This window comes from Aricia agestis, chromosome 15 (assembly GCF_905147365.1).
Source record: "Aricia agestis chromosome 15, ilAriAges1.1, whole genome shotgun sequence".
NCBI classification, from domain to species: Eukaryota; Metazoa; Arthropoda; class Insecta; order Lepidoptera; family Lycaenidae; genus Aricia; species Aricia agestis.
Window position 1 is genome coordinate 12,546,966 of NC_056420.1, and position 23,790 is coordinate 12,570,755.

General features: G+C 35.5%; 2 protein-coding genes across 2 annotated transcripts in view; one reads left to right on the top strand and one right to left on the bottom strand.

Annotated features, from left to right (window-relative positions):
* LOC121734072 (spermine oxidase-like) overlaps positions 1-23,790 on the bottom strand; it is a 38,196-nt gene that overhangs the window by 8,896 nt on the left and 5,510 nt on the right. The gene's annotated exons all lie outside the window — the stretch shown is intronic.
* Positions 1,384-23,790, top strand: part of LOC121734073 — a 33,622-nt gene continuing 11,215 nt past the window's right edge. Inside the window, exon 1 of the mRNA XM_042124486.1 lies at positions 1,384-2,079. Within this exon, the coding sequence (XP_041980420.1) occupies positions 1,538-2,079 (542 nt within the window). The 5' untranslated portion in view covers positions 1,384-1,537. The remainder of the gene's footprint in view (positions 2,080-23,790) is intronic.

The following is a 23,790-nucleotide window of genomic DNA, read 5'->3' on the forward strand; positions in this document are numbered from 1 at the left end:
ACCACTGAACCGATTTTGCTGGGTATGGAGATACTCTGAGTCCCGAGAAAGGACATAGGATATTTTTTATCCCGGAAAAATGTACGGTTCCCGCGTGATAAACGAGTTTTAGCGCAAGTATTTTGTCCTATAGATATAATGACAATTAAGGTCATTAAGGTCGTTCCTATTTATCTGATACACTCTGTTCGGGGTAATTTTACCCGTGACACGACCTCTATGTCGACTACATAAAGTCCATTCCTACCCTCCGAGGTAAACAACTTTGAATTCACCCATAATCTAGCGCACTCACACACACTCACACATCTGGAAACAACACCTGCCTAACAGCTGGTGTATACCGTGTAGGTGCCATCAGCACTTTGTTTTTAACCTTAGGTAAGTATATCTTATTCATAGTATTATTAGGTACCTTTTATTAGGTACATACATAAGTTTAGAATATATTAGCTTGAATAAAAAAAAACGGAATCTAGGTAAGATATTATGCTAGCAAAATACCTATGTAACTTGTCTTTATCAAGGTAATAACTAGGTACCTATTTGTTTCTGTCACCTGCACAATTTTTTTTCATTTATAATACTTAATTGTTTTCATTGAATATAAATTTCTGTGATGATTTATTAATTTATTGCCTATTGTTTATTAGTAAGTAAATAAAAATATTTGTCAATTGTCTTCTTTGTTTTACATATAACAATACAACTTCTTTTGTCAATCACAATCATCTTTTGTTCTACAACAATTATTTATAGGTTAGACTTTGGTATCTATCCATTAAACCTAATTATAGGTAGATATTCAGATTTCAGAGTGTCAGTTACCTGCTATTATGCGTTTATGCATATTATCTGTGCATATTTCTAGAGGTAAGTCGGTTTACGGCTAGTATTACTATTAAGTGGTAATTTAATATTTGGGAAAAGAAAATGATGATTTAAATGGCTATTTCAATTCTGCAAAATATTTTTACGGTTTTGGATATTTTAATAAAAATATAAGGGCAGTTATGCACTGCTTGCGTAGTAACTTCCGGACACCGGAAATGCGTGTTCAAAATTACGAAAAATATATTTATGCAAATAGGTATTTTATCTGGTAAGCAAATTATTAATTGAATAAATTGTTAAGGAGTATACTCGTAGCCTCGGACACTTTATAAGTTACCTTTACATTTTTTTATTCTTCATAGCCCTCAAAGTACTAGTTAGTCTTGATTTGATGGGAATGTGTCTGTAACTTGTAAGTCATTAGTTTCAAATCAGTTTTGCGGTGATTGTTGTACGAGCACGACTTGATGATGGTATGACAATAAAAATCAAATTACAATAATTTCAGCATTTTTATACTTCTACTAGGGAAAAGTTGCAGAGCAAGCGGTAACCTTGTGAGGGCCAGCGGGGACGAGGCGAGGGGTGGCGGGGGATTCAACAGTGCAGTCGCGTCCGCCGCCTGCGACGGTCGTGTGTACGTGAGCGGCGCTGATGCCGGCAAACCGGTCGGCTCGATGGCGGGCCAACGCTTGAATACGACATGTTGAAACACGCGCAGCGGCCGCCGGCGGCTAACGATGATCACCGCTACCAAAACATGCCGCGGCGGCCGCATCACCACCTGCCACTCAACGTCTCGACCCTCGACTCGTCCAAGCATTCCGTTGGTGGTACGTCGGCCAGTGTCAGCCCTGCGCAACCGCAGACGCAGGCCCCGGTGCCAGTGGTCGCTCCCATCCCTATAGCATCACCACCGAAGATTCCCAATGGAACAGCACCAGGTGTTCATCAGAGGCCGTCGGCGAGGAGTCGAGCGAATAGGGCGGCGACGGAGGAAGCCCTGACCTCGCTAGCCTTGCTGTGCCTCGTTAGTTTACTTCTAGCACTATTAGCTCTGCTATTTCTGCTGAAGATATCGGCACCGGCGACGAACGCGCCCGAAGAATTCGCAGTGGTGTACGAAGTGACTCTAGCGTTATGTGCATTGACGTTATCATTGAACCTATGTTGTCTGCTGGTGTGTGCAATTCAGTTCCTCTTTGCGGTGAAGCTGGTACATTCGCCGTCTGCGCCCAACGGCCGGTAAGTTGTATCAATCAAGTCGCGTCCACCGACCACCACGCCTTATCCATGAAATACCATAAAACCGGTTCCCGTGATTACGTATCATTAGCTAAGGATCATTTCAGAGATACACGTACCTTTTCCCATAATCTTGAAAGGGTTTAAGTGGGTTATCAGTGAATGCAAACTTGCAAAGTAAATATTGAGGCGTTTTGTAACTTGCGTACTACCGTTACCTTTCTAGTTTACAATTTATAGCAGAGATCGCTATGCGAGATAAGTTTAAATCATAATTTATTTGTTTATTCAAATCTTATTTAAAGACGAGTTTTTAAATTGAGGACATGCATACAACTCTTACACCATGAGTGGTGTTTAGGCAGACCGCAGAATTAATATGAAATTATTTAATTTTGAAACTGAAGACCGAATGCGGAATTAATTCTGGTAGGGATGAAGTAGTTAAAGGATACTAATTAATTTATTTAATCTTGCCAGTTAAAATTGAGGACAGCAAATTATTTTGTAAATGACACAGGTCTAGAATTGTACAAACACCCAGGTCCCTGTTTAGTAAGGATTAAACAAACATCGTCGGGATCACCTGTCTCATCTTCATTTCGTTGGTTACCTACGACTTACGGCCTACTGCAGGTACCTGAGATATTATGAGTTTGATACTAATAAGCAAAAAATTTGGCTATTTAAAGGTACAACAACCACGCACAAATAGATTTGAACTATGTAGGTACTCCAAATAGAGAAGGTAAATAATGCAATAACTGACATGAAAAAACATTCCGATTTAAATTTAGTAGGTACAAACTACTAACAGTCACAAAAAGATAATGGAAAGCGCACCCTTTACTCAATAATATCGGGGTCCTTTTATTACTTAAACGGTTGCTATAGCGATTCGCAACTACAAAGCTATGTTTACATTGTATTTTTTTTTGTTAAGTGACAAGTTAAGAAATATGAAGAAATATGAACGGTATTTTTGTTGTAATGATTCAGAGGAATAATGTAGTCAAATCTATATTATATAGTCAAATCTTATATATTATGTATGTCTAAATAATTTATAACTTAGGCATAGATCTTTTCGGTTGAAGGTGTTTAGCTAATGGTTTTAAGTTTTAATTAAACTGAAGAAGTATATCGTGATTAAAAGAAATATTAACTAAAGCTTAATTATTTACAGTTTCGAAAACCGTTTTGGAAAGTACATTTAAATAATACAATGTAAAAGTGAAGATAAACGAATTAAGAAAACACGATAAAAACGTTTATAAGTTGATAATTTAAAAAGTTATTCAGAGCGAGCGAATCACATAGCATTTTGATGCGAAGAAAAAATAAGTAGGTAGGCTAAGCGTTTTTAAGCTATTTAAATATTCTCTAAATAAGGCAAGTCACTACTCACTACTGTAACAGATTGGTTTGGTTTTATTTAGTTACGCAATGCTACCTTTTTTGTCCCTCCTACGTTTAACGTTTACACTGAACTTCATTGTATATTATAAGGTGGGTTAACCGGAAAAGATAACCTAAAAAAGTCGGTGACAATGTAAAAAAATCTGTGTCACAAGTCACAACTTATGGCTAGATATTATTTTTTATTAATGTTAAAAAAATCTTCACCTTAAAATTTTTGAACAGCACTAAGTGAATATCTTAATTATTGTTTTATAAATACATCATTAATAATTATATTATAAGCTTAATTTTAAGTATGTATGTGATACGTGAGATTTCAAATATTTTGACATTCAAAACCTATAAGTCAACCGGAATCGGTCTTTATTGTTTTGTTTTATGTAAATTCATTTTTATTTATTGACTTATAAAATTATTTTTTGACAAAACTGACTGAGATTTTACTCATCACATGAGTAAAATGTCAGTAAGGCACATATTGTCATCTAACTACCCGAAACTCAATCCGGATAACCGTATACGGCTTTGCGTCAGTGTGCACCCGGCTTTACGGAAGGTGCTAACGGTTCCGTTGGCGGTTGGTCGCGGATAAAAAATGTTCCGCATTTAACCGACAGCACGAGTCCAAACGAACTTTTTACTAGCACCCCGCGGTTCGAGTCTGTTCCACCACAGTTTGAATGTTTATCACACGCTAGTACCATAAATCCCATAACACATCCAAACGGCGAATTTATACTTACTTAGAAATTCATTAAAATGTCTAAAATAAATACTTCGAAAACCGTGTATTTTCCAGAGATTCTGTGACAAGTTTAATCGAATAATTCTATGGAATAGATTCGGTGCCTTTGTGATTCGAGCGAAAGACTATGAATAATATTCTGAAACTTTTTCATGGTTAGTTGGTACTGTTGTAAAATTGTAAACAATGTTATGTAATGTGTGACCAAATGGCTGTTTACCTTGGTTTGTCAGTTTGTAGATGCAATTGCGAAATAACCGCTTATTATTGTAGTTACTTAATACTTATGGAAACATCACAGTTTGCCAATGCCGGTAAACAATACCTAAACATAACCTATTCATGGCACCTAGGGTCTTGGTCCTAATCCTAAACTCCGCATGATTTGATGATCTATTTCGCGAAAAAGTTATTGCAGGCGCTAATGCTTTACTATTGGTTTAAAATATGACTAGTTCCCTGTTTATTAGGTTTTTGACAGGAGTTTATCTTTTCAATATCTTTGCTGATTGGTTAACCGTTAACGGTTAACTGTTTGACGAAGGCCAATCAATAGCACTAGCGAAAAAAAAGTAATCCATATGTAATATCCATCATCCATGTATCCATACTTTAATATTATAAATGCGAAAGTGTGTCTGTCTGTCTGTCTGTTACCTCTTCACGCCCATACCGCTGAACCGATTTTGCTGAAATTTGGATTGGAGATACTTTGAGTCCCGGGAAAGGACATAGGATAATTGTTATCCCGGAAAAATGAACGGTTCCCACGCGATATACGAGTTTTTGCGCAACGGTATTACTGGCGTCATCTAGTTGTTTATAAAATTATTGTATTCCCAAAAGTCTACGACGTGATACCAAGATTATCATGAGATAAACCTTCTATTCAAGAAATCATAAAAACTATATTCGGTTTGGTCCGTTCTCAGTCTTCGCCATACCTAACTAAAAGTTTAATTTAAACCATTAGAATTAATAACTAACTGCAGGAAGTAGAAAACAGGTTTAGCTTCGGTACTCTAATTGGTCTTGTATCTTCCGTGTTGAGCCTGTATAGCCTTAGACGAGTATTTATGTTTTTATGGAACCCTAGTGCCAAGACCCTAGTACCTAACAAGAATATGTTATACCGTAACTAGCAGAGACTCGATATGGACTGAAAATAACAGTGACCAATGACCATCTTCAGGTACCTAAACAGTTAACAAGTAAAAACTAAAAACCTAGGAACCATCGGTGACGACATTTTTGATACTCTAACTGCTGCAAAGTCTGACTCTCTACCGCACTCAGATACATTTTAATGATGATTAAACTTCAATTTAATGAAGAGTTTGACAGCTAATGAGTAATGTATGGGGCTTATGTCAAAATCTTCGTTAAATTACAATTAAATAATCATAATATTCGTCTCTGAGTGCGGCAGTCAGAGACAAATATTAATTATTATTTAACTGTACAAACAAATGAAGATTTTAACATACCTAAGCCGTTATCCGTCATTAAATTGAAGTTTAATCATCATTAAAATATGTCTCTCAGTGCGGCCGTAACAATCTTTAAGCATCATAAATTCATAACATCAAACATGTCGTTGCTATTTTATGCATGCAAGATATTTTATGAAAAATCGTTTATGACCAGAGACCAGCTATACATATATATTTTATTACTCTATGGTATGACGAATATCAAAATGCAAGCATAGCTGGATATCTAGGTAATAGGTATGACCATATACTATATGGTCAGTCGTCAGATCTAAAATCTATAGAAAGAAAAAACATTTTTAAATTTTTTAGTCTTGCTAAAACTCGAGAACCGCTGAACCGATTTGGCTCATTTTAGTCTTGAAATGTTCGTGAAAGTCCAGGGAGTAATAGGACTTAGGAGGTAAGTGATACGATACGAAGTTATAAGATATCTAATATCTAACGAGCAATTCTAATATATATATATATATATATATATATATATATATATATATATATATATATATATATTTCCACCCCGGAGTTGATATTGCGTCCTACATGGCGGTTTTTACCGATGATATTGCGTCCGACTGACTTGTTGCATCCTGTATACGGACGCAAGATTGACCATCTCTCAAATTCAGCCAGAAGTAGTGTTAAGGTTAGTACAATGGCTGGGTGAAATATTGGCATGGACGTTGTTTTGTCACCGGAGTGCTTTTCGGCGTATTTCTTAGTTCCGCTATTTGGCGCGCGAATTTTGGAGGTCGCTACTGTGCGCCGTATATCGGTGGCGTATATTCGATACTTTGTTTACGTATAACACGCCGATAATGTGGATTCCTGTATATAATAAAGTTTTTATCAATTCTAATGTGTGATTTAATTACGTCCCACAAAACGACATCGTCCCAGACGAGACGCGGGGGTGACAGAGGCGAGGGGGCGGAGTTCGCACGCGACATGCAAGGACATGTTTTTGTTTATATTTTTTGCCGGCCAGCGCGGACGTAATGACGCTTGTGGTATAAATATTGTGTAGTGGGGCGAATATTTGAGAGAGACTAAATTCATGTCTTCAAAGTTGGGTTCACAACGCCTTCGTAAATTTGATGTAACATTACACATTTCAATGTCTAATTAACTTACAAAAATGCTGCTAAAACTATTTGAAAGTAGAGTTAATATTTCAAAAGTTATTATAAAAAAAAGTACCAAATTATGAAATTTTTGCGTGTCGTTTCGATACTGCCGCTTACAATTTATTATTTATAAAAAAAAATGAGCTAGAAAGGATTAAAAATTTAATGTTAATTTGAAGATAAAGAAGAGAAGAATCCGATACCAACAAATAACACATCAACTTACATTAAATAACTAAAAATTATATTTTTAAAATGTTCATAAAATTCGCGTCATTGTCCTGCGCATTGTTTGTTTTGAATGCCTTGCCGATATACTCAACGTGACGGGTTGAAACCTATTTTGCGATAAAATCTGCTGGCTCACTTTATTTGATCGCAGTGCTTTGGTGTGGATAGAGGTCTTCGTTTTATGCTCTCTCTCTCTCTTTGAAATACGTTCTACAAAAATTTCCAAATAAGACGTCATCTACATTTCTCGATGTGTGCCAACATTTGTCTGTTTTTCACTACTTTTTTTATACCAAGTTATAAAGGCCCGCAACATTTCTAAGTTCTTAATAATTTTCTTTATATCAATACTTAATTATAAACGAATTTAGTGAATTCCTCATTTTCCTGAACGTCTTTTTCCTGAATAGCCCTAAAAACATAATGACGATCATTCAGAATAATGATCAAATCTGTAACTGTATTTCAGGAAAACAGGAACAAATATATCGAATCGATGCAATGTCGATATTACAATTAGGTAGTTATTTGACACATTTTCGAAAAATAGTAGTAGAATAGTAAGAAAAGTAGTAAAAATGTTATCTACACTTCAATATTATAAAGCAGGAGAGGTTGTTTGTTTGTTTGTTTGAACGCGTTAATCTCAGGAACTACTAGTCCGATTTGAAAAATTCATTCAGTGTTAGATAGCCCATTTATCGAGGAAGGCTATAAGCAATATTTTATCACGCTAAGAATAATAGAAGCGAAGAAATAGAGGAAAATGTGGAAAAAACGGAGGGAAATTATTTGAAAGGGCTTATTTGAACGCGCTTATCTCAGGAACTACTGGTCCGATTTGAAAAATTCTTTCAGTGTTAGATTATCGTGTCAATGGTTGTCGTGATTGATGTAGATCGTTTTTTTTAAAAGAAGTGATTTTAAAAACTATTTTAAAGACAAAATAAAATGGCCTTGGCCGTCGACCCATTTTGTAATACAAGAAAAATGTTTTAATTGTGGTGCAACGACCAAGAATAATATCAATATTATTACAAATAATTTTGTTCTACCTATGAAACGAAAGAACATAAAATCGCTTTATAAATCTTCATTTTTCTGGTGCAGCATATTTATTTACAAATAAATATGCAATTTACGATCATTATCCTGACGTCCAGTGTCCTGTTTGTTGTTGAACTGTTTATATACTTACCTGTCTAAAAGTATTTTGGATCGATTGTATTAACTACTATGTCCCTACCTACATACCTACGTATATGATTTTCTTTGATAAGTACTTACCTATTGTATATTTTAAACAAAAGCCCATCAGTGACTGAGTTTAGACTGCGAATTGGGTTGGGACTAATGTATTTTTAAATATCTATACTTACTAATATTGTAGACACGAAATATTTAATCGTTTGCTTATTACTATTTAACTTACGAGTTACGAGACTACTGAACCAACTTAAATAATTCTTTCGCTATTAGAAAGCCACGGTAATGAGAAAATAGCCTAAACAAGTGCATCGAAACTCAACGTCAAGTGGTTACCGGGTCATGGGCTAGGCTGTACACTGTACAGTGTTCTGAGATTTTTTTTTAATCTTGACTTTCTACATTCATAAATCGACACCCTTGAGATTTATAGTAACTGTGATGGCATACTTATAATAATAATAATGTACTTTTATTCAGCTCGATAACATAAAAACCTTAATCTAGACAATTACAACATGCAAATTATTTTATTTTCAATGGTTTTTTATATTAGAATGTTAAGATCGCAACCGGCAGCTTAGCTAGGTTACAGTATAACCTGTGTTAAAGCCACCGGACCCTTTCCCAACTACTGATCGCATATCGCTGATTTTACATTTCAGGCAATTAAAATTAGATTACAAATCAAATCAATGTTTAAAATTAATCAAACTTGATACAATAAACGGCGGTGGTTACTCGCGTCCGTAGGAATTACCTTTTACTAACCTACACGTGTCCCCCGGGTGGTGCTAAACGAGTAACAACGCCGAGTCTCAGGCGGCGGATATGATAACCTGACTCCTAGGCAGTAGTGGCCTTGAGGACTAAATACCCTCAAAAAGTCTAGCGCGGAAAGCAACGGGAAACTACCGCGACTATAATCCCAGGAAAACCACCATGATTAAGAACGCCACCAGAGATAATATGATGTCATGCGACCCGACTAACGCTCGGCGCCAGCTTGGTTCCGGGCCGACTGGTGTGAAATTGGCTACCGGCTGCAGTTGGAAACATAACATCTTACTCTAGCAAACTAACACCCAAGGGAAGGGCAATAACAATAGGAACCTGGAATGTCCGTGGACTTTTAAGGCCAGGAAAAATCGAAGTTGTTGAAGCGGAGATGGAGCGCTATAATCTGGCTATACTAGGATTGAGTGAGACCCATGTCAAAGATAACGGATACCACATCACACCTGAAGGAAATATGGTAATCTACTCTGACAAGCAAGACAATAGTTTTAGTGGTGTGGGCTTCATAGTTGCTAGCTGGCTACGAGACAAGGTATTGGGGTATAATACCATCAACAATAGAATTATATCCTTAAAATTTCAGCCCATCCACACCCAATTAACTTTGTACAGGTCTATGCGCCGACCACTGCAGCCACCGAAGAAGAGATGGAGGAATTTTACCACGAGCTAGAATTAACCTGCAAAGCGTTACCAAAGAAGGAATGTACTATCATCCTGGGAGACTTTAATGCTAAGATAGGGCACACTGATAATGATCAACACCTAAGGAATGTTATTGGGGAATACGGCTTAGGAGCCCGCAACAGTCGAGGTGAGATGTTGTTAGAGTTTTGCATTGAAAAAGGACTATTCGTAACTAACACGACATATAAACAACATCCAAGACGCTTATGGACATGGCGATCGCCAACAGGTCATAAAAATCAGATTGACTTCATATTAATCAGCAGCAGATGGAAGTCGTGCATAACTCTCTCAAAGACTTTTCCGGGTGCAGATTGTGGCAGCGACCATCAGCTGTTAATAGCTCAATACAGAGTCCGCCTCAAAGTAGTTTCAAAGCCTCCACCATCCAAAAATATTCTTCTAACACAAGAAGCGAAAGCTTTTGAGGACACACTACAAACTCGACTGGACAGTGAAACGTATTGCCCATTTGACTCAGCCAATACATCATGGAATCAGCTTAAGGCCGCATTAGAAGAGACAACTAGAACAATCACAAATGGACGGAAAGTAAAACACCCTAGATCTGAGTGGATGACCACTTGGGAGGCAATCGCACAAAGAAAGGCTCTAAAGACTGGAGGAATTCGTTCAAAGGAAGAACAACAGCGATACTCTGAACTTGACTCACTAGTACAGCGTCTCTGTAGACATGACAAGAATGCATATATCAATTCTATATGTAGAGATATACAAACACACTCTGATACCCTACATCCAAGAGACATGTTCCAAAAGGTAAAAATTCTCACACGGGAACGAAAATCAAAATCTTGGAACATAGAAGATGAAAAGGGTAACCTGATTTTAGACAAGAACCAAGTGATGACAAGATGGAGGAACTACTGCCAAGACCTGTACAAATATGACGCTGATGAACCTGACACTAGATTAGATTTTACAGATAAAGAACCCGACATCGTTCTCCATGAAGTAGAAGCAGCTATAAATAAGCTCAAAACAAAAGCTTGCGGTGGAGATGGTATACAGGCACAAGTGCTTAAGAGCTTGGGTAAGTGTGGAATCAGAGTAATGCATTCAATATGCCTTAAAGTATGGAGAACAGGACAGTGGCCAGACGATTGGACAGAATCTCTCGTGATACCACTACATAAGAAAGGGTCGACTAAAAAGTGTGGAAATTATCGGACCATCTCACTAATTTCACACGCCAGTAAGATTCTTCTCCATGTTATAAACAACAGATTGGCACACTATATAACTAGACAGATATCCAAAGAGCAGGCGGGATTCGTAAAGGGCAGGGGTACCCGAGAACAAATCCTAAACATCCGTCAGCTGATAGAAAAGAGCAGAGAATTCAATGTCCCAATAGTACTCTGTTTTGTGAATTACGCTAAGGCCTTTGACTGCATCGTCTGGTCCAAAATGCTGGAGGTGATGAGAGAGTTGGGCGTCCCCGATCATCTCATATTTTTGGTACAAAACCTCTATCTGGAAGGTCGATCAAGGGTGCGATTAGACAATGATCTGTCAGAGCCGTTTGCTACAGAGCGTGGTGTCAGACAGGGTTGCATCCTCTCTCCACAGCTGTTCAACCTCGTAGGCGAATATATAATGCGTCGATTGTTGGAAGATTGGGAGGATGGTATTAAAATTAACGGATACCTTCTCAACAACCTAAGGTTCGCTGACGACACCACGCTTATAAGTACTTGCGAAGTGAAACTTGCTGAACTTCTAGCGCGGCTCGAAAAGATTAGTCGAGACTTTGGCCTCCAAATCAATCGCAATAAAACCAAACTGATGTACGTCGATAAGCTGAACCAAATACAAAAGACATCCTTACTACAAGATCTCCAACCCGTAGAGGAGTTTGTCTACCTGGGATCGTTGATTAGCAACAATGGTAACTGCGAGAGGGAGGTTGTCCGACGGGCTCAGATGGCTAAATCTGCGGTTGGGCGCTTAGAAAAGATATGGAAGAATAAGAACATCTATCGTAGCACAAAAATAACACTAATGCGTTCCCTAATCTTTTCAATATTTTTATATGCCTCCGAGACATGGACACTAAAAGCACGTACTCGAGCTAAGATTGACGCTTTTGAAATGTGGTGCTGGCGTAAAATGCTCGGCATCCCTTGGACCGCACACCGGACCAACACGTCTATACTTCAGCAACTCAAAATTACCACCCGCCTGTCCACGCTTTGTCTACAACGATCACTTGCCTTTTTTGGCCACATAGCCCGCTGGGAGCCTAATAATCTTGAGAGTCTCATACTAGCTGGGCAATTAGAGGGGAAAAGGGGCAGAGGCAGAGTGGCTACACGATGGACAGACGCGATTGTCAAGGCTGCTGACTGCACGTTCCAGGAGGCATTTCATCAGGCCAAAAATAGAGACAAGTGGAGAGCCCTATCCCAAAAAGCAAATTTTGGTGGTCACGTCCCTCAGCCATGAGGATACGACTAGGAAGAAGAAGATACAATAAACAATACAAAAAACGATCGAAACGATCTACATCAATCACGACAACCATGATTGACTATGACTATCACAGCACAGAACGCAACGTCGCGTCGTGTTTGCTTACGCGCGCGCGTTAACCAACTACTTACGAAAAAATTTATTATTATTGTGAACTTGTATTATAATCAAATACCGTCCTCTTTTTGTACAAAACAAATAAACAGAAATAATAGGTACGATTATAGATAATAACTATAATTTAAATTTACAAACAAAGTATATATATTGTTGTGTAATTTTTGTGTAGTTGTGTAATTTTTTGAGATTTTGGACTGATTTATCTTATTTTTGATAGGTACGTTAATAATTTTTTAAGCGTTTTTATTTTTCTTTTCGACGCCTAAAGGGCCTTTTTTTGAGACTTTGTACTGATAGGTATGTCTGATATGTGATTCTTCAGGTTAATATTTTTCTAAGCATTTTTGTTTTATTTTTTAACGCCTAAACGGCTAATAACGAATTTCAATTTGTTAAATTTTATCAACTTGTCACGTGGGCAGAGCCACGATTGAAAACTAGTATTGCTTACATACACAAGTTAACTATAGTCAATGTCACAGTAAATTAGCCTCTCAACTGGTCGTTCTTAAAATTGTTAATTTCTTAAATTACTTTTATGTTCCTATTTCGGTGTATTTGATTTGTCCGATACTTTGATTATTATGACTATGGGTTTATTATTGTACCTACTTGATTTTAAACAATAAAACTTAAAAATACCTACTACCGAAACAATTGTTTTATTTTGTGTTCATACTTAAGTTCAGAAGAAACACGCTCCCATAAATAAAATGCTCCCACATCATATCTATCATAATTATCCTTAATATTTTTTAGTTAGCCTAGCGGACTTACCTAATTATAATTTTAAATTTAATTAATCTATGTAATATAGGGATAACTTGTTTTTAATGTCTGTTATGTACTCCAAGTTATAGAAATAAGTATTTCATTTTAATCGACTTCATAAAGAGGGATGATTCTCTATTCATACATACATATCGTCACTCCTGTCCCTCTTTGGGGTAGGCAGAGACCACATCACGCAATGAATTTATTGGGATCTATTATATAGGTACCTATGTATGTATCGATATAACATATAAGGTTAGGAGGAAGCAACAAACTCAACAGTTTATGGCGTACATACAAAAATAATATACGGTACCGATATAATCTCAAATATAGTAAGGAGTCATTTAATTAGTAGAATGCATGGAATTAATATAGTACAATATACGGTATCAATATATCCATACATTTAAATGGATGTAGGAAAAACGATTAAATGCATGGAACGAATACAAAAATATACAATGTGTCACATGATTTCCATCGCGAACGGACGCAAAAAACCAGCGAGAATTATTTCATATTGAATATCTAATTTTCGTACGTAAACAAAATTTCTCGTCGACAATAGAATTCACATGACAGCAATGTAACTATATTCGCACGAATAACAATTAAAAAGTCATTGGAAATGGTAGACGCCATATGGTTCGACTTTGAAAAGACGCAACAAGTCTTCGGCGATTTAAATATATATATATATATATATATATATATATATATATATATATATATATATATATATATATACATATATAATTGGAATTTCGGAATCGGCGGATAGTATATGTATAGGGGGTTTCGGGGGCGATAAATCGATCTAGCTAGGAATCATTTTTAGAAAATGTCATTTTCATCGAATACCGAGCAAAGCTCGGTCAAATAGCTAGTATTATATTACATAATATTATAATATAATTGGAATCTCGGAATCGGCTCCAACGATTTTCATGAAATTTAGTATATAGGGGGTTTTCGGGGGTGATAAATCGAACTAGCTAGGAATCATTTCTAGAAAATGTCATTTAATTCGTGTTTTATCGAATACCGAGCAAAGCTCGATCAAGCTAGTTTAACTAATATAATATTTCTTAGCTCTAAGTTAAGAGTTTCTTACTAGTTACGAAATGTGATATAGATTACACAGCAGATTGTAAATAAAGGCTGTAAAAAACATTTACAAGCATTTACAAGCCCAAATTGCCGTTTGTTTTAATGACGTTTACGCTTGTGGGGACAGTATGTATTTTCACGTCAATGCTCTGCCTCAGCTATGTGACCGGTTTCGAACCTGTGATACGTGGAGGTAGAGCTCGCATGGGGATGAAATTATTATGATGATAATTTGTACGTCATATTATACTTAATACGTTGCTATTATTAGTAGCCGAGAGTATATAACTCTACGAGTAGTAGTAGTTAGACTCAAAAGTCGTAATGTTTCGGGGATAACCTAGACCTAGACCTAGATAGATCGTTTTTTCTTCCGAAAAACCACAAAATATGTTCAAGATTGTCTTATTTAAAGTATAAAAATATCACCAAATAAACCATTTAATAGGTACTAGTTATAATTCTTCACAGGCCAATTTAATGAAAAAGCCATGAATATAAAGTGACATAGATACCTCTACTACACAAAATGTTCCCACTTCACGTAGTAGTTATTATTATTCTACTGTAATAAATATTGTCTGTTGCAAACAAACTTTCACAAACCCCTTTACTTAACCAACATTCTCCTAAAGGAAACAAGTTCCCAAGTCCTGTTCCCGCGTAAAAAAGAATTGGCGCCCTTTACCGTGTCATATCAAAACACGTCAGTTGTCATCTGTCAATCATTGTTTTTATTTTCACACATTATAAGGCAAAGGTTTTTGGAGAGTAGGCCTATTTGTAGTATTTGTATTACTAGAGATCGCCCAATGGTCGAAATTCGACCTTAGTTTTAACGTCATAATATTTAGGACTACTACCTATATTTTGTAAAAAATATTGACTTTATCATTATTATTTTTTTCAACTCTTGTCTCTGGGACTAAGCTGATCTCAGACTGGCCGTGTAAGTATTGTCTAATGGTATCTTAGATTTAATAAAAAAAAACTATAATCCATTTTCAATTTGTCAACTTGTTGTCAACAGACTTCAACCATAAGACTGGGTTGCACCAACTAACTTTAACTTTAACTATAACCGGAAAAATTGACAGATATCGTATGAGAATATGGGGTGTTTGGACGCCATATTTAACTTTAACTTTACCCACGCCTCTGGTGCAACCCAGTCTAAATAAAATAGTATAATTCGTATGTATAGGCTTGCAGTGTAGCCAACCCCTCAGTTTTAGCTGTAGATCTACAGTTTTTCGGGAATCCTCTCAGTTTTCAGTTTAGGCCTCGAAATCTACAGTTTTTATGAGCTAGCTGGCGTCATTTTATGATATTAAACTTAATATAAAGTGCGATAAGGCTTGAAATGAACGTGGGCGGGGCGCTGCTGGTAAAGGAGAACTGTCAAAAATGGCGTTTTTGTATGATGACAGCGTTAGTTCCTTTTTTCGCCACGTTCATTTAGAACCTTGTCGAGCTCTAATCGAAACAGAGGTAATGGTCATCATTCGATTTAATAGATGGCGTTAATTGCAGACAGTAGTAGAAAGTTAGAATTCTAATTAGCGTACTAAATCAGAAGAATAGGGGCTTTTGATTGGTGCAATTGTTACGTAGTTTATATTATTATCTCTTTGGGTACAATCAGAAGTCTAAAATTAGTAAGGTATGCCCCTTACCGACATCGATCGCTCAGTCGATAAAACATAATGTCGGTAAAACAAACATACTTCATGATATTTCTGGTTTTTAATTTCCGGCTTCCTAAAATATATTCTATTTATTACCATAATTAAATAATAAAAAATCATAACGGATAAAACTGTAGATTTACTGTTTTTCAATTTGAGATTTACAGTTTTCTACAGTTTTTTTCTAGCATATCTACAGCTTAGCTCTGTAATGTGGTTGCCAACACTGTAGGCTTGTCACTCAAAAATCTGTCAATAAACTATAAGGGTTACAAAGTTTTTCGTTCGCGTATTAATATAAATGTGTGTACCTACTTTTTTTTAATAAGTACTATTAATTAATTGTAAATTGTAGCTAAGCATTGTATTTTTGTTTCTAAATTAGCTCATTTAGGCCTCCATTCATTCAACGTGTAACTAAATCGTTCAAACGTGTGATCCATACGAAGTTATTCACTTGCAATAAAATATAATTTATTTACAATGAGTACCTGTCGGAATGGTTTGTAGTGTGTAGTGACTAGTGTCACGTTTTATTAAGAGCACGTATCGTAGTACTTATACAAATTCATAGAAAAAAACTTTGGAATTTTAAATCCGTGAGAATTCTATTCCACAAGTCACAACACAAGTCTTACGCTCTACATTTCTCGATATAAAATTGTTATGGCCAAACTCAGACCAAATAAAAAGTATTTTTATTATTTTGGTCTGAGTGGTGAAAATGTAACTGTTTTAATAATTTACGAATTAAAGACGAATAATACCTAGGTATTATGCGAATAAATATATTAATGTGGCGCCAAAAAGTATAAATCTTTTGTATAAAATATATACTTAGTTTAAATTTATCGAATTCCTAGTTTGAATTCGTACAATCAGTAGAATTGATTCTTATCCAAGGGCGTCGCCAAGATTCTAAAAAAACCCCTAGAGATTCTAAAAAAGTTGCCAAATATAATGCAAACAACGACCACTATTATATTAAAATCTGGTAATAGATGTAAGGCTCGTAGTACAAGTGAAAAGCTTAATGTGCTGTCGACTTTACCTACTGTACTGTACAATTCATACTTACCTACTTTTCTCATATATAGAGAATGAGACAAGTATGAATTGTAGTAGGTAAAGTCAACTTGCCCCCCCTGCGCCATCGGCTGGCGATGCCCTTGTTCTTATCTCAAATTGATTTCGAATAGGGATGATGACAAGGTCAAAGATTAGCGAATTTTGTAAATAAAATAAAGAAATCACGGTAAAAAATAAGTATTCCCAAAATTTAAGCTTGATAGCATTTGTATTTTTTTGTTTTGTGCCTTCAAAGTTGGATATTCAAGTCGAATTTTTTTTCAATTAAATTTCTTAATATTTGTACACAATTCGATAACTTATGCAATTAAAAGCAACTTTTGTTATGAAACCACTTTCATAAACGCAATATTTAATATACCTGTCGAACAAAGTTGTCTCCCGATGCGTACAAACTACGAAAGACTGACGTCATACTTTCGTAGCACTTTGTATAGAGCGTTTCGGGCAGGTCTTTTTTATGAGATATTTGAATTGTCATATGTTGGTGAATTTTTAAGCTATCAGAGTCATTCTTTCAACGATGTTTCTATTTTTTACTCGTAAGTATCTTTCAATTACCGATAAGAAAAAAAAATAGTCATCATGCCTATTGATTCTGCACATTCCTATTTCAAAAAAGTCATGAACGGATTCCTCGCGATGAATGCGGTTGATAACCTAAGATTACGTGGGCCTAGGGTTTTATTTTAATCCATTGCACTTACTTTATGTTACACCTGCCTTCGACATATTATTCTAGCTCAACAAGTTTATGTAGGTTTTTTATTTTGCATTGGTTTCTATATTGTCTAAGTCTAATAGGGTGTCATGGATCAAAATGCAATTTTAACATTATTCTTTTATTTAGATTTTTTTAAATGTATTAAAAAAATAAAAACAATTAAGTAATTATAATATGAAAAAAATACGTTTTTTATTAAGTCTTATGTCTGAACGAGATTGAATTAATAGTCACTCATCTGATTCCTATTTTAGTTTCTCACGCATACGTATTTTATTGGAAGAAAAAGTTGACAGCTTTTTATTTATACAGCCTTGAGCCTTCTGTTTTGATATGGTATCCGCCGTGAACTGGTTTTTATGGTTTTGGATGTTGACTTTACCATGTTGAATGCAGTAACAATTAACACAGTAATTAATAATAATAATAATAGCAATTAGCTCAGAATTCAGATACGATAGGGATGATTTTAAAACATTTCAACAGACTAATTACCTAATTATTGTTGAAGTAACAGTAGAAAATATATAGTATAATATTATATAGACGACCATAAAACCTCCATTTTCGGAAGTTGTTAGTTTCAAAACGGTAGTAATTTTGACATGGAAATAACCATCAAAGGTTTTGTTTTGTTTTTTAACTTTTACTCACTCAATAATCTATAATGATCGTGAGAACCATCGTGCTGGCACAAAAACGCTCAGATTACTGCTGTTAAAAACTGGTTACAAAACCGCGAATAAAATGATCCCGTCAATAATATTTAAAGCCACTCGGTTGCATGATACGCCTTTTATTGCATACCAATTACCAAAGCTTTAAGAGGATACCACAGCGGCTAGAGAAATGAAAAAAAGTACGTGTAATATCTATAGCTGTCTCCCTTACCTCAAGCCTATACCGCAGAACGCGATAGAGACAACTGCAGAAAATCCAGAAAATCAACGATTCGTTGTCCCCTGATTCCTTCTCCAAAACTTAACCGATTTAAGTACTTTTTTCATTAAAGATTAAAAAAAGGCTTGAGCTGTGTTCCTATGTTTTGCTTTTTTTGTATAATCTATCCAAATCTGTTTTCTGGACGTTTGAACACAGTGGAAAATCTGGCCATTTTTTTGGGTTTTTGAACGTTCATATCTTATTTAATAATTAAATTATAAAAAAAAAGAAAACATAGGGACATTGTATTAGTGGCCGTAGATATTCAGGAAAAAAATTATAACTCTACTAGCATTATCCAGGGAGGAAACAGGGGACAACGTTTGTATGGAAAAAATGGCGGTGTGGAATCCTCTTAAACACTTACGCAGTATATTATTATTTTTAGGGAAACTGTTACAATTTTACCTAAGACGTGTAGGGTGTTTCCCACTATGAAATAGATGTTCTAAAAAACGTATTTTTTTTTATTTTTCATGTAAAATAGAGGGCCGAAAATACGAGTTATATACATTGCCGTCAGGAAAATGATAAATTTAGTTTAACCACGTTATAATTTAGTATTGCGTAATTGGTGCAGCTTTCATTGCACTGATGTATTCTCGCCATGAATCTGTGTCATATTTTCGTTTGATGCCATTTCTGACACATGCTCCCTTATCGCGCGTGTAAACGTTGCTTAACGTAAAGATGTGTTTACGCGTACCAGATTTACAATTAGGTTAACCGACAATATTCGGTGTACTATTTAGAGCTTTGTCTGGCGTTTCTGATGAGCATTTTTTTCAAAAATAACAAAATATTAATACTTATTTGTGGGATTTGTTCTTTTAATTTTTAGATTTTTTAGACTTTTTACGATTTCAGAAAAATATTCTTTTTTGGAATATATTATGTACAGCCTAATCCTTGGGCTGTACATAATGTCATATTTTTATTCGAGTGATATTAATACTTTCTAAAAATAAAAATAAAAAGTGATTTTCTAATTTCTTATCCGGTGTTGTTAATGTATCCGGTGACTCTGATCTAATATTATATTTTTAATTTAATTAAACATAATATTCAAACGCTCAAATTCACTTCAAGGCTTCTCATTTGCTAAAACGTGACGTCTCCAAGAAAAATTAATAACAATAATATCATCTGATATAACAGCGTGCATTGTTCTAAAAATTCTTAAACATTTACTTTATTGAATGGAATAACATGAGTCATTACTCATTAATAATATTCACCGTCTGCGTTGAATTGAAGCCAAATAAAATTAGCTACGCGAAATCGTATTCCATTGTTTGTATCCCCTAAAGACTTAGCACGGAAGGTATTAATGACGTACTTAGCCATAATTACCCAAAATAAAGCATTCCATCTCACTCAGTCAGAAGATGGAATGCTAGATCTAATAAAAGTTAAAACCACCATATTCATTTGCAAGGGCGTCGCCAGGGGGGGGGGGCAGGGAGGGGCAGCTGCCCCCCCCCTAGAGACTCTAAAAAACGTTGCCAAATATAATGCAAAAGCAACGACCACTATAATATTAAAATCTGGTAATCGATGTAAGGCTCGTAGTACAAGTGAAAAGTTTCATGTGCTGTCGACTTTACCTACAATTCATACCTACTTTTCTCATTTATAGAGAGTGAGTAAAGTATGAATTGTAGACTGTAGTAGGTAAAGTCAACTTGCCCCCCCCTGCGCCATCGGCTGGCAACGCCCTTGTTCATTTGAGTTGTCTTTTACCCGCTACGCTAATGCCGGCTCTTGATATAGGCGAACGCGTTGGCCAACGCGTCTGCAGACGCGTTGGCCCAATGTGTAGAACGGGCGTTCGCGCGTTGGCCGTAGGTATTTAGACGTTGGCCGACGCATCTGCGAGCTTGCCGCGCGTGTCGGAAATGTCGGCAAAAGATCAAAGGACATTTGTCGCAAGCTTCGCGCTCCATCCACACATAGGCCGCGCGATCAGTTTGCCCGGAGTTATAATTATGATAATTATTATAATATGTAATAATTTTTGTATGTAATAATTTAATAAATAATAAGTAGGTAATAAAATAATTACTTATATTATTTTAATATTATAAAATATTATGTAAAAGTGAGTTTATTTCTTTGTTTGTTACGTTTTCTCGCCTTTTATTTATTTATTTCCAGAATACTCTTTAAAAACTTTTTCTTGTCCACATTTACAAAGTAATTATAAGCTGTGAATAAATAAACAGCTGCAGCTGTTAGCGACTACACATCCATTTTGAATCCGTCCGCACATTGGCGCGATCCAAAGCATACTGAACGACCTTCCTATGTGTGGATTACTCACAAACGCCGTTGCAAGCGCACTGCCAACGCGTCTGCAGACGCGTTGGCCAACGCGTTCGCCTATATCAAGAGCCGGCATAAGAACACTTCGATAGCATGATGCAGGATTGCAGCGGTGCTATAACTGCGTAACTGTGTTATTTGATCACTGTCACAAGATCACATCACACATGCATGCGGCTATTTTTAATAACATGTTTTTTAACATGACAACGAGTGCATAAATCTTGATAGCCATCATCCCATTCCTTTGAGACCTTTTCTAGGAAAGCTCCATATAAGTAGCAAAATCTCAGCCATTAGAGCTAACGACAATGCTTTTTATCAGGCCAGGTTTTTTCCGGTTCTAGAGGTGGTTTAATTATTACGGTACAGACGACTCCGGATGGGTAAGTTGTATCTGGCGTGGGAACGTGAGCTCGTTTACAACATATTTACATATACCATGTATGTATAATATGTAGGCATTATGCCATGGTTCATGGGGTATTGTAGTAAAAAAAATTAATATTTTTAGTTGTATGGATCATGGAGCCTGTAAAATAAGTTTCATTATTAAAGTTTTAACTATTACGACAATTAGGTACTGACAAGTAAAATAGAGTTAAAAAGTATTTTTTTTACAACAGCTAGCTGCACTTGGATTGAATTTTTAAACGTTTTAAACATTTAAGTTAGGTACGAAAAATTTTTAATGTAATGTATTAATTAATGTACTAAAATTTTTAAGTTTAAGTATTAAAAAAACCGGTTATCTTCTGATTCCTACATGATGCTTTGAAATGGCTACCATAACTAAATAGCGTGCGTGGAAATGTTTAAAGATAAAAGAGGAATACTAAAAACATAATTAGGATTCAGACTAAAATTTTACCTGGTTCCGAATGTTTTCAAAGTTAAATTACTAAATAAATTCATTAAAAATGTAGAGCCTCTGCACCGAATTTTTACGACTTGGCTGGCACCGAACTCAAATAATTCCAATCATAGTTATAGATTACTTAATGGCTTTGTTGGTGTCAACATACCTTTTTATTTAGGTTAACTATTTAACACATTTGAGATTACTACGGACAATCTGTTGTTTAAATAAATAAATAAATCTGTATTTCTCAAATTACAGTAACAAATACAATCATGAGGCATCCCCGTTAAGTAAGGATTACTTGTGATAAAGAGTTTTGATTAGTTTTCAGAAGAATTATCCACAAGTCACAATACCATAACACATAAAATTCCATAAAAATAAAAAATGGGAGTATTTCTAAGTGTTAGTTTTTTTTACATAAAATAGAAGCAGTGACTACTGACTACTAAGGTAATTTTTAGGGTTCCGTACCCAAAGGGTAAAAACGGGACCCTATTACTGACTTCGATGTCTGTCCGTTTGTCTCCAGGCTGTATCTCAAAAACCGCTATAGCTAGACTTCTGAAATTTTCACAGATTGTGTATTTCTGTTGCCGCTATAACAACAAATACTAAAAATAAAATAAAGTTAATATTTAATTCCCATACAAAAAAACACAATTTTTGCCTACTTTCGCTCAATAGCGGTACGGAACCCTACGTGCGCGAGTCCGACTCGCACTTGGCCGATTATTAACTTACAGCATCCAAAACTTCGGGTACACAGCTGAGTAGGTATAATGTATATGTATAGCATTATAGACTGAAACTTTTATTGAAGGCAATAAAAAAAACATATAACAAATTACATAAAAAACATACTATAAGGACGGGTCATTTAATAATTATTATAACTGCATGCATTTACATGGCTGTTCTATGGAGCGGCAACTCTTTTCGTGTTAAAGCTATTCTCTCACGGGCATTTCGATATTTTTGAATGAATGTTACGGGTCAATGGTAAGGCCTTGTCCAAGGTCGTGCATCACCCCCTGAGTTTCCGGCCCACATTCCTTATCGCCAAGCTCAGGAAGCGATTTTATCATATATCATCAAAGACGTCTACTGAGTTTAAATAGAAGTTTAAATCTAGTCTTTGTATATCACCAAAGATCTAGAGGTCGTTATTACTGACTCGGTCAGTAGTTGTTTAATATCTTTTTTGTTTTACTAATGTAATGTAGAGTTTACTAAAAGTTATATCAAATTAGGCTTTTTAGTAAAATTGTATATTTAATATTGATATTCTGGAGCTCTATCTAAATTCTAAAAAAGAGGTAAAAAGTTGGAGATACCTAAATGTATAAATATATAATAAAAAAAGTTTTTTATTTTTCACACAAACTCTAAACAAAATTTACACGTAGCTTCTAGCGAAGACAAGAAAACAAAATTCAAAACATTCAGTACAACAATTAACGAAGCATCACAGGTTTGTAAAAGATCTAATGAGTTTCTCTGGCAGGTTAAGAGTTTCGTAATGTGGCATTATGCCTAGGTAATCTAATATTAGCTGGCCGCATTGTTAGCGAGACGCTCCGGTTGTTTGAAATAAAATATATCTATTGTCTTAACTGTAGAATATACTGACTTTGTTAAACAGTAGAAAATAAGCCTGAAATCTGAGCAATGGCGATAACGCATTGTTGCGGGCTGCGGCGTGTGACAAAGAAATAGTGTTAAAAACGCTGTGTTTAACAATTACAATAAAACTAAATCTACAAAAAGAAGCGACATATAAGAAAAAAAATGGCAATTTATCTGCTTTATATTTTTACTGATTAATATGGACATGTCCTAAAAAAATTCAAAAACATGGTTTTCCTA